This window comes from Polyodon spathula, chromosome 3 (assembly GCF_017654505.1).
Source record: "Polyodon spathula isolate WHYD16114869_AA chromosome 3, ASM1765450v1, whole genome shotgun sequence".
Classification (NCBI taxonomy): Eukaryota; Metazoa; Chordata; class Actinopteri; order Acipenseriformes; family Polyodontidae; genus Polyodon; species Polyodon spathula.
Genome location: NC_054536.1, coordinates 9,804,872 through 9,817,456, shown reverse-complemented (window position 1 = coordinate 9,817,456; position 12,585 = coordinate 9,804,872). Strand labels below are relative to the sequence as shown.

Here is a 12,585-nt window from a genome sequence, read left to right as displayed (position 1 = left end):
TGGATTTACTGGATATCGAAACTAGAATTTTACACACATCATGTTATTAAAACAGGAATTACAATGGGCAAAATAAAGCAAGACATTTAAATAAGTGTGCAGTAAACAGCAGACAGTTCTCTCAGTGTTAAAATTCTAACCACACAGCTGTAAACAGTGTTGTGGAACAGTTTTGAAGTCTTCCTGCTCTTCACATTGATCCTCATCACATGTGTATTCATACAAATCAATCACTCAAGTTGGTTAATAGGTTACTATTGTCTTACAGCAATCCATCACTAAAATGGCATGATATCTGCTGTTGTAAATATATGCTTATTGGGCAATACAAAAAAAGAAAACTTGCTGAATAATAACAATGGAGTAAGTGGTTCACTTGATCCGTACGTAGAAATCTAAGGGAGATACACAAAGTGCCTTCGCATAACCTCATATGCATATCCATTAAGATAAAGTTCAATGCTCTGATACATGAAAGGTTTGCTTTCTAGTTTGTTTGGTTTTTTCTGGCAAGTGTATGGGGTACAATTCAATGTAAAGCACTAGAAGGTATGGGGTACAATTCAATGTAAAGTACCAGAAGGTATGGTGTACAATTCAATGTAAAGTACCAGAATGTATTGTAGGCAAAGACAAACAGATCTAAATGTGACATACAGCGAGTGACCCTCATATTAATGAATTTGGATAATTTTATAAATAAGGAATGAAATTGTGCAAAATATTGATGATCTGCCTGTTGCTAACAGATTTGTAAATATGGTACAGAAAGCTGTTTTCCTTTCCTACATATCGATTGTATGTACATCCCAACCTTTATAGAAAGTAGTCATGTCACAATATGTGATAATGATGACAGCAGTTTGGCTGTGTTTCGCTGTAAATGAGTGTAGGGAAGTGATAGGCAGATTTATTTTTTTTTAATTACTTATTGTGCACATGACTTTAAACCAATTATTTGAAGATACTCAAGTGGCTAACTGCAGGTAACTGCGACTTGACTAAAAACACTGGCAAGAGCACCCTCATGTGGTCAACATATATTTAACATACAACTGAAAACTGTAGCATACTTGTTTTTATTATGAAACAGAAAAGCACTAACACGTGGTATGTCACATTACAATAACGGTATTGTGATAATTCATAGCCATTAAACACTGCACTATAAACCTCAAATGTAAAACCTCTGAAAGTCTCCTATGTCACTAGTACACTTTACAGTCTTTATCTTACAATGAGCATACAGGACATTACAGTCTTCCAAGTGGGTAAAAACTCATACTTTATACAAGTGATGGAGTCAAGTACAGTAGTGGTTACTGCTATTATATGACAAGTGTTTTAGTCTTTATTTAAGGTTGTACATTTTTCGTGTTGCTGGCTGCTGCTGTCACCCCGCTGTGTTATAGCAGAATAAAAGGATTTGAAATCCCAGCCAACGTGAATGCGGACAGAAAGTTAAATAATTAAATACAGCATCTTTACATAAATACATTATACAAACACTTACTTGTGAGTTTGTTGTGACTAAGTACCAGCTGGGTGATGTTAGACAATGTATCTGCAAAACACAAAGAGAAAACATTAGTAATGATGCTTTATGAAGACAAAGTTTTGAGTCACTTGCAAACAGAAAGGCAAGCCTTTTACGCTGTGGTTACCTATTCAAGAACATCAGGATATTAGAAAATAGGGTTAAATGGTGAATAAATTCCCACCCCCAGGTATTTTCATTGAAGTGAACAGCTTCTCATCTTCAGAAGGTGGAAGGACATCAATACCCACCACAAGGGGAGAAAGAAAAAAAAAAGACTAAGGAATTATTTTACCTGAGTGGAAGAAATTAAAACTTAAAATGCACACAAAAACATAACACAAATAACATTTGAATGATACTCCCAAAATCAGGAATTAGTTGAAACTGAAGATGGGTACCTGTATTAATGTGGATTCCAGGGTAGTTTTTTTGTGTAATATACAGCACTATTTCAGCCGAATACAAACCTAAAACTTGTCACATTTCTATAGCAATATATTTTTTATTCATATAAAATGTAACTATTTATTTATTTTTTTTTAATATGTTGGCTAAGATGAGTAGACTTTTACTCTGAATTTCAGCTTTATGGCTATAAGTACATTGCTCACTTTTTTCCTGAAAAATGTCACGTAATTAACATGAGTGAAAACAATAGATACATTCCCCTCCACAGTATACGTCCACATTCAAAAGGCATAAGCTGTAGTTCAAGCCCAAATAACTACTACAAACATCCAATTTATAATAAGATATAACCAACAACCTATTTTACAGAAAAAAATGGTTTGAAAATGTTTTTTTTTTTTTTTTAAATCTGTATAAGTATTAATAATATAAGTATTATAAATCTGCACTGGCGTTTCATGATACTATAGTGTTATGTCACATTATCACAGATACATTTTTTTTATATCTAAAAATTCTCCACCATTTATTCCACACATACAAATTGCTTCATTTTTTCACTATCAATTATCACTGTAAACAAACTTAAAAAAACAAAAAGAAAAAACAGTATTAGATATTAAGAACTGTACCATACCATCTAGTGGTGAAGTATACAAAGGAATTCATACACAATACAACTGTACATTAAAACTTGGGGTTCTGATGTTAGGTTCTAATCCATAATTGATCAAATACACATTTAAACAAGTGTTCACCTTACTGCACACTAGAGACTGGTTCATTGTGTAGCTGCCGGGATTTTGTTGTAATATGAGGTGCAGCACTGACTGCGACTCTCACCTGTGCTGTTATTTGATTTGAGCAGCTTTGTGTGCTTCAATGCTTCAAAAATCCAGAACAGTGCTTTTGGGCAATAGCTGAGAAGCCACTGTTTGGACAGTAATACAAAGTAAAATCTCCAATAAACTCAGCATTTTGAGCTAGAGGAGGGCACACACCAAAAGACAGCCCATAATTAAAAAAATAAATAAATAAACCCGTGCTGCACTGTGGAGATGGTTAGCAAAACAATATCCAGCTCTCCCAGTTGTGTTTTCTTTATTGTGAATACAGCTTGCTAGTAGCAAAGAGGCCATGCATTGTAGCTGTACGGTATTTAGATTACCCCACAACTAACATTTTAATCACAGTATAGAAATTACACGACAGCAGTTGAGTGCATACAGTACAAGGGGCCCAGTCATCCGCTCACATGCTGCACGTTACAGGTGGTGGACATTTTAATATTCAATTTTTTCCCCACATTAGAATACAAATACAAACCCAAATAAGTACTTACAAAGTCCCGCGATATCCAGCATATTAGAGATGCTTCTGTCACACATATCCACCTCTGTCAGGTTCTTTTCCCTGCTTTCTTCCACGATTTTCTTTAACGATTTCGACATTTTCTGTATCAAAATTACAGAGGTTAAAACCTAAATGGTCAGAAACTGTTTATCAGTTGGCTAATGTATTGTATAACTAGTGGACGCATTAAGGCCACATTAAAGTTGCGAGAAGTTTCATAGGGTATTATTAGTAATTGCTACATAAATGCAGCTAGCTACTCTTTATTAAACGTAACACTAACCTTTTGTCAGCCGAGTCCAGATTTTAAAAAGGCGACAAAGTAAAATATTTAGTAAGTTAAAATAATAATGTATTTTTATTTTATTTTTTACAAACAGTATGACAACTCTTCCCAGGCAGCTAAAACTGAAAAAAAAAAAAAAAAAAAAAAAAAAACAGAAGAGCGCACCCAACAGGAAGTGAGTGTGTGTGTAAAAATGTTCATATTCCGTAAAAGGAGACTTCCTCGGGAGAACCCAAGCGGCGGCTGCGAATTAAGAATGCCGAGAATTATTTTTACAAAGGCTGCAATCAAATCCACAGACCCCTCTGTATGCTGGTGAATTTGCCTGGAGAAGGCAGCTTGATCCAATTGAGATTTTATATATATATATATATCCCAGAAGAATATTTACATTGTAGCGAAAGGGCATTTTTTATGGAGGAAAACAGTCCTATTTATAGCCCATTAAATGGGACCGTCCAACGTAGAGGACATCTCCAGCCGTCAAATAACGGCTGGAGAAAAAGATTCACATTAACATCCTCAATTTGAGGATGCTAAAAGGAATGGGCTATAACTAATTTAACGAAAACCGGTGTAAAAAAGGACTGCAAATTAAATATTTAGAACAAAAGGGGAGGTGGTACAGAGCACGCCCCCTAGAGTCCACTGGTCAACAAACGATGCCATGTCGCCAGCAGACTCCGCGTGGGCGTGCTCTAAATTAACCCTAGAATGGACGAGGCCCCTGAACATGGCTCCGCAGTCAAAGAGACCTTCCCCGCTCATCTTACGCTTCCTGGTCTTGCAAATGGCCAGTTTAGCAACAGCCAGGAGCAGATTGACGAGGAGGTCTCTCTTTTTGTTGGAGCCACGAACAGGGTGCCCAAAGATGAGGAGGGTGGGGGAGAAATGCAGTCAGAACTGCAGCAGAAGGTTCTTCAAAAGCAAGAAGAACGGCTGCAGCCTGGCGCAAAGAAAATAAATATGAGCCACCGACTCGGACTGTCCGCAGAAAGGGCATGCGGCGTCCGAGTCGGTAAAGTGACGCAGGATCTCTCCCGACGCGAGGGCTCCGTACAGGACCCTCCATCCCAGATCCCCAGCTCCCCTGGAGACCAGCGGGGAATACAGGGCCTCCCACTGGGGAAGGAAGTTGCTACAGTGCTATTAGTCCCGAACAGAAACAACACGCATATTCTTTCCTAGCCACAAAAGAGAAAATATGCGTAGCTGTAACTTGTATTATTTGCCCCATATATATATATATATATATATATATATATATATATATATATATATATATATATATATATATATAAGGGTCTGTTAAATGGGAATTGTGCTTACAAGTGACGACCATAACAGAAATATTTACTATTATTTCACAGTTACCTTTCTATTGGAAGTGTAATATTTGTTTGTGCATTTATACTTATTTTAAGTTCAGTATATCAATCCACCACAACACTTTTTTTTTTTTTTAAACAGCAAAAGCAACAGAGAAGTAAGCAAGATATTCTTAATAGTAGAATGTTATTGTGGTAAGTTAACATTTTCTTTGCATATTTTTTTTATTTATTTTTTTTTTAATATGAACCCCATCTTTTATTTGGTGTATTGTCAAGCATTATGAGATGCGATGAAAATAAAAATACAAAAATAAAGTTTTTAACGATGACTCGAAATAGGAAAATTACCTTAACGTGCGCAAAATTGAACACCAAATACACATGGAAAAATAAAACTTGACAATAGTTCTTATATGTGGTAGTTCCATTAAAGATAAAACAACTTCCATATCATAATAAATAGACACATGGGGGTAAAGTTCTTACTTTGTACACCTTGCTCTTCACTATATAATATTGTGTACCATTAAGCGGGTCCATTACAAATCATTTTACTGTAACGTTCTAAAGTCAAATGTTTGGTGTCTACATCCCTCTAGACATTATGTAGGATTGTTTGTGCTGAGTGCCCAATAAGAGGCCAGTACGTGTTTCATCCAAATCCCAACACTCAGCTGGTCACCATGAAGTGTCGGCAGGCTACTTTTGATAATGTTCAAAGAGATCCCACTGTTCTAATGGATAAGCCTTCTATAGAGTTCTGATTAATGTATATGTTGTGCAGTTTGTGAAATGGATATATATATATATATATATATATATATATATATATATATATATATATATATATATATATATATATACTGAGTGTACAAAACATTAGGAACACCTGCTTTTTCCATGAAATAGACTAACAAGGTGAATCCAGGTGAAAGATGTGATCCCTTATTGAAGTATTATGTTAAATCCACTACAATCAGTGTAGATGAAGGGGAGAAGGATTTTTAAGGCTTGACACAATTGAGACATGGATTGTGTATGCGTGCCATTCAGAGGGTAAATGGGCAAGACAAAAGATTTAAGTGCCTTTGAACAGGGTATGGTAGTAAGTGCCAGGCACGCCGGTTTGAGTGTGTCAAGAACTGCAGCGCTGCTTGGTTTTTCACACTCAGCAGTTTCCCGTGTGTATCAAGGATGGTCTACCCAAAGGACATCCAGCCAATGGCAGGCCAGTGGTTGAAAACGGCTCATTGATGAAAGAGGCCAAAGGAGGCTGACACGAATTGTGCAGAGCAACAGACGGGCTACAGTTAGTCAACTGACAGTCCAGTACAACACTGGTGCCGAAAGACCTATAAAAGAATGCACAACTTGTCGTACCTTGACACGAATGGGGTATGGAAGCTGACGACAGTTCCACTTCTTTAAGCAAAACACAAGAAACTGCGGTTGCAGTGGGCTAATAAACGAAAACACTGGACAATGGAGAATTGGAAAAACATTGCCTGGTCTGATGAATCCCGGTTCCTGCTGTTTCACGCTGATGGAAGGATTAGGGTATGGAGAAAACCACATGAGTACATGTAGGCTGGTGGTAGTGGTGTGATGGTGTGGGGTGTGTTTTCATGGCACACACTGGGCCCCTTGATAAAAGTGGAGCAACATTTGAATGCCACTGGATATCTGAACATCATTGCCAATCAGGTGCATCCCTTCATGGCAGCAGTGTATCCATCTGCTAATGGATTTTTTTTAGCAGGATAACTAACTACCAGCCAATTTGATATAACTATGGGAAGCATTGGAGTCAACATGGGCCAGCATGCCTGTGGAACCCTTTCGACACCTTGTAGAGTTCATGCCCAGACGAATTGAAGCTGATCTGAGGGCAAAAGGGAGTGCAACTCAATATTAGGAAGGATTACCTAATGTTTTGTACACTCAGTGTGTATATATATATATATATATATATATATATATATATATATATATATATATATATATATACTACACACACACACACACACACACACACACTGAACAAAAATCTAAACGCAACATGCAACAATTTCAAAGATTATACTGAGTTACAATTCATATAACGAAATCAGTCAATTGAAATAAATTCATTGGGCCCTAATCTATGGATTTCACATGACTGGGAATACAGATATCCATCTGTTGGTCACAGATACCTTAAAAAATAATGGTAGGGACATGGATCAGAAAACCAGTCAGTATCTGGTGTGACCACCATTTGCGTCATGCAATGCGACACATTTCCTTCGCATAGAGTTGATCAGGCTGTTGATTGTGGCCTGTGGAATGTTTTCCTACTCCTCTTCAATGGCTGTGCGAAGTTGCTGGATATTTGCGTGAACTGGAACACACTGTCGAACATGTCGATCCAGAGCATCCAAACATGGGTGATATGTCTAGTGAGTATGCAAGCCATGGAAGAACTGGGACATTTTCGACATGGGGCCGTGCATTATCATGCTGAAACATGAGGTGGTGGCAACGGATGAATGGCATGACAATGGGCCTCAGGATCTCATCACGGTATGTGCATTCAAATTGCCATAGATAAAATGCAGTTGTGTATGTTGTCCATAGCTTATGCCTGCCCATACCATAACCCCACCATCACCATGGGGCACTCTGTGCACAACGTTGACGTCAGCAAACCACTCGGCCACACAACGCCATACACTCTGTCTGCCATCTGCCCGGTACAGTTGAAACTGGGATTCATCCATGAAAAGCACACTTCTCCAGCATGCCAGTGGCCATCGAAGATGAGCATTTGCCCACTGAAGTCGGTTACAACGCCGAGCTGCAGTCAGGTCGAGACCCTGGTGAGGACAACGAGCACGCAGATGAGCTTCTCTGAGATGGTTTCATACAGTTTGTGTAGAAATTCTTCGGTTGTGCAAACCTACAGTTTCATCAGCTGTCCGGGTGGCTGGACTCAGACGATCCCGCAGGTGAAGAAGCCAGATGTGGAGGTCCTGAGCTGGCGTGGTTACATGTGGTCTGCGGTTGTGAGGCCAGTAGGACATACTACCAAATTCTCTAAAACGACTTTGGGGGGTGGCAGCTCTCTGACAACAGCTCTGGTGGACATTCCTGCAGTCAACATGCCAATTGCACGCTCCCTCAAAACTTGAGGCTTCTGCGGCATTGTGTTGTGTGACAAAACTGAACATTTTAGAGTGGCCTTTTATTGTCCCCAGCACAAGGTGCACCTGTGTCGTGATCATGCTGTTTAATCAGCTTCTTGATATGCCACACCTGTCAGATGGATGGATTATCTTGGAAAAGAAGGAATGCTCACTAACAGGGATGTAAAAAAATTTGTGCACAAATTTTGAGAGGAATATGCTTTTTTGTGTGTATGGAAAATTTCTGGGATCTTTTATTTCAGCTCATGAAACATGGGACACTTTACATGTTGCATTTATATTTTTGTTCAGTGTCTATATATATATATATATATATATATATATATATATATATATATATATATATATATATATATATCCCAACTTTTGTTGATTACTTACAAACCCTCTGTCTGTATAAGAGCAGTGTTGGAACAGACTGTGTTACTACACCCTCTTAAGCATTATTTGGACAGTATTGTACTGCGGGAAGTAGTATATTGCTATCATAATGGCGAGAAAAAGGCAATTAACAAAGGAAGACAGACAGACCATTATAACCCTTAAAAGTGTAAGTCTTTCCTTTAGAGAAATTGTAAAGAAAGCCAAAGTGTCAGTGAGTACAGTTTCCTACCCCATCAAAAGGCACTTGGAAACTGGAGGAAACTCTGACAGGAAGAGGTCTGGCAGACCCAAAGCTACAACAGAACATGAAGACAAGTTTCTGAGAGTCAGCAGCTTGCGTGATAGGCGGCTCACGGGACAACAGCTTCAAGCACAGCTTAACACTGGTCGAAGTGAGCAAGTCTCAGTTTCAACTGTGAAGAGAAGACTTCGAGCTGCAGGTTTGACAGGTCGAGTGGCAGTAAGAAAGCCATTGCTAAGATAGCAAAATAACAAAAAGAGGCTTTCCTAGGCCATGAAACACCATCAGTGGACTAGTGAAGACTGGAAGAAGGTCTTGTGGACCGATGAATCAAAATTTGAAATTGAAAGGATGGTTCCTCGATGTGTGACACCAACTGTCAAACATGGAGGAGGAAGCGTGATGGTCTGGGCCTCTTTTGCTGGATCCAGAGTCAGCGACTTGCACAGAGTGAGTGGCACCCTGACCCAAAATGGCTACTACAGCATTTTGCAGCACCATGCAATACCCTCTGGTATACGTCTAGTTGGTCAGGGGTTCATCCTACAGCAAGATAATGACCCAAAACATAATCCAGGCTATGTCAGAACTACCTTAGAAGAAAAGAACAAGACGGTAGGCTTCAAATCATGGAATGGCCAGCACAGTCTCCCGCCTTAAACCCCATCAAGCTGGTTTGGGATGAACTGGACAGAAGGGTGAAAGCAAAGCAACCTACAAGTGCAACACATTTGTGGGAACTTCTGCAACAGTGTTGGGAAGAACTTTCTGAACAATATTTGATTTTCATTGTAGAAAGACTGCCACGAGTGTGTTCGGCTGTTATATCTGAAAAAGGTGGCTACTTTGATGAGTAAAAATTTTAGATTAAATTTTGTTAAACAAAACGATTCCCTTATTTCTTTTTTATCTCCAATTGTTTATTTGTTCTATGCTTTAATTTCAGAGTACACTGAGACATTAAACTGCGTAAATTTCAATAAAAACATGGATAAATGGAGGTGTTCTAAAACTTTTGACTGGTAGTGTGTATATATATATATATATATATATATATATAGAGAGAGAGAGAGAGAGAGAGAGAGAGAGAGAGAGAGAGAGAGAGAGAGAGAGAATTGTTCCCTTTATTTGCTTTTTCTTTTTTAGTGAGACACCATTAGAACTACTACTATTTGTATTTCTGCATTTATCCTATTGGATTAGATAACTACATAGAGAATGAAATACAATTCTAGGAGTATAACCAACCAGTATAAAAAGTCTGTAACCTTACATTTGCATGTAGCCTTAGTGGCAAATTACTTTACCAGCTTGGAACGTATTTAACATAAGCATGGTTGCTAATGAGAATGGTGCGCTAATGAAGGTCCATAGCTTGTTTAATCACAATTGGACAACCGGTTTTCTAGATAAACAGGATGCAAAACCTGTAAACAATGCAGGTTGATCATTTTCCCAATTTCAACGCAACCTCTCCCCTTACCTTCTTAGGCAGACACATTCCTTAGTGGGTTTTTCTCTGGCAGATGATAGTAAGGCAGCAACAAGAAGTTCCAATGCCACCGTACTGCCGTGCAAAATAGGAATTCAGCACTGTGGCCGGCAACAGTAGTACTTTTTCAGGGTTTAGTTACAAGAAGAGACTGATATTTTATCCTATTTTTAGACCCTGATTATTTTTGGCAGGAACAGATGCCTCACAGTAGTGAACTATAGCAAACTTTGTTGAGCAACAGCATCCAGCAGTCTATTCTTATTGACAGGGCATCCTGTTTTCAGTTAGCATATGCTGTGAATTTATGCTTTCAATACTATAATATTTGTTTTAAAGAGCAAGTAGCTTAAAGTTTTTTTTTCTCTCTCTCTCTTTCTTACTGTCCCAGTGTCTGAGTGGTATATATTTTGATTATTCAAATACTTTTTGTTTTGTTTTCTAAAATGTGTCTCTGTTAAAAGTCTATGTTAAGGTCATTTCAATTGAGGTCAGCAGTTGATCTCCACTTCTATTTCCCTGCTACTGATTTAGCACAGGCTAGATCCAACGGTTTTATTTTTTTATTGATGTAAAAGCCAGCCCCATCAAGTTTCCTTTTGTTTGGCAGGCAATACACTGCTGAGCACAAGAGGGCGCTAGCGCTTACAGATATAAAGACATAGATACACTTTGGCTGACCTAGCTTACAAATCATGCATCTATGGCAGACAACTTGAACAGAAGAGTTTTCTTTGCAAATGCATTGTCTTATTTAGGGAACCCATAAGTGAACAATGATGAATTGTTTAGCCATGTTAATTAATAATGTTAAAAAAAAAAAAAAAATTGATATCGTCATTAAAGGAACTCTTCTTCAAGGTGGTACTGTTTACCTTTGAATCTTATGTTTTTTTATTTTTTTTTATTATTATTATTTAGAGTTAGGTGTTACCTGGCAGCATCATTTGGTCATTTTTATTAATAATTTCTGTCCACAGTGTGCGTATGCTTACACAGATATCCACACATTACCAGTATATATTGTTTACTGATACCAGTTACTAATATGACTTGTTATATAAAACTAATAGATATTACAGTTATCAGAGTATCACCAGAATATTTGAAAACGTGCTGCTCACCAGTCAATTCTGTTCAATTAAAATGCCACAATCGAACTTCGTGCTCTTTTACTGAGGTGCAAGTAAAATAACAATTAACAAAAAGCTGAGTAGCTAAAAATAAACTGTATTGCACTGCTGATCAAAACATTACTTAAAGCAATCTTCTGTTACTTGTTCCAAATTCTTGTCAGCGGCTTATTAGAGCTGTCTATTAGTGTGTTACTTTTATAACAATCTCCCAGGCACGCAGTAGGATATCTCTGATAGGGCAGCAGTCAAGATATCTCTTGACATGTGTCCAAAAAGACTGGATCATTAAAATAGCTGTCACTATGTTGTTATTTCTCAAATGTGAGTCGGACCCAGTAACAAACAAAAGGGAATCTGTGGAACTAAATTATAAACTTTTAATTAACTTCTAAAAGAGAATTGTTATTTATTGATAGAGTGGTCTAATGGTTAAAATAAAAGCTGACTGCACTAATTCATATGTTTTTGACCCACCTAGCTACGTGTGTTTGTGTCTCCTTTAAAGCTACTGTAATTAAATAATTGTGTTAACCTTAAAAAGTGCATTGCCATTAGTTGACAAAAAAAAAAGAAACAGTAATAAACCACTGTGTGAAACGTAGCACACTTTTGTTGTGAAAATGAGCCTGCCATTACTGATCAATTTGATATTTTAACAATATCTCTGACACACTGTATGTTCTGCAATATATAAAAGCTGCATCTCCATGCTGAAAGTCAGTTTCAGTCATGATGCGTAAGTCTGGCAAATTGAAAGAGGGCTGATAGTAGCCCCTTCATAGGCAGGTTCTCAATCCTAGACTGCCGAAATTACTGATGCTCACGGAGGTAAATCACTGCTGGACAGTCCAAAGGTTAATTGCACCATTTTTGCACGTCAAGTTCATTACACTTCAATGCATGTTGAACAGATATAGCACACATGCAAAAATGTCTAATAATACATTAATTAACAAAAACACACTAATACAAATTATGTAAAAGTAACATTTCAATTTATTTATAAACAAAAGTACTGATGACAAATCATTTTTTTAATAATTTCTAAATATAAGTAGACATTTCAATATTGCTTAAACTTACATACGATATAAAAAGATTACACAGGAAAGGTCAGTTAAAATCTGTCCACCAAGCACTGTAATTCCCATCTTGTAAAATACCTTAACTTTTAATTTGCATCCTTTTTCAGCTTGTCATGATGTCTTGAAACCCGTCTTGCACACTCC

General features: G+C 37.6%; 1 protein-coding gene across 2 annotated transcripts in view; it reads right to left on the bottom strand.

Moving 5' to 3' along the window:
- LOC121312698 (ras suppressor protein 1-like) overlaps positions 1–10,244 on the bottom strand; it is a 52,341-nt gene extending 42,097 nt beyond the window's left edge. The window contains exons 1-3 of one of the 2 annotated variants that reach the window (XM_041244387.1): positions 10,212–10,244; positions 3,291–3,402; positions 1,514–1,564 (exon numbers count right to left, since the gene is read on the bottom strand). In XM_041244387.1, coding sequence (XP_041100321.1) covers positions 1,514–1,564; positions 3,291–3,402; positions 10,212–10,229 — 181 coding nt within the window. In that variant the 5' untranslated portion in view covers positions 10,230–10,244. Of the gene's footprint in view, positions 1–1,513; positions 1,565–3,290; positions 3,403–3,584; positions 3,717–10,211 lie in introns of those variants that run through there. The other variant, XM_041244388.1, reaches the window with a different exon arrangement.
- Positions 10,245–12,585: the final 2,341 nt, after the last annotated feature.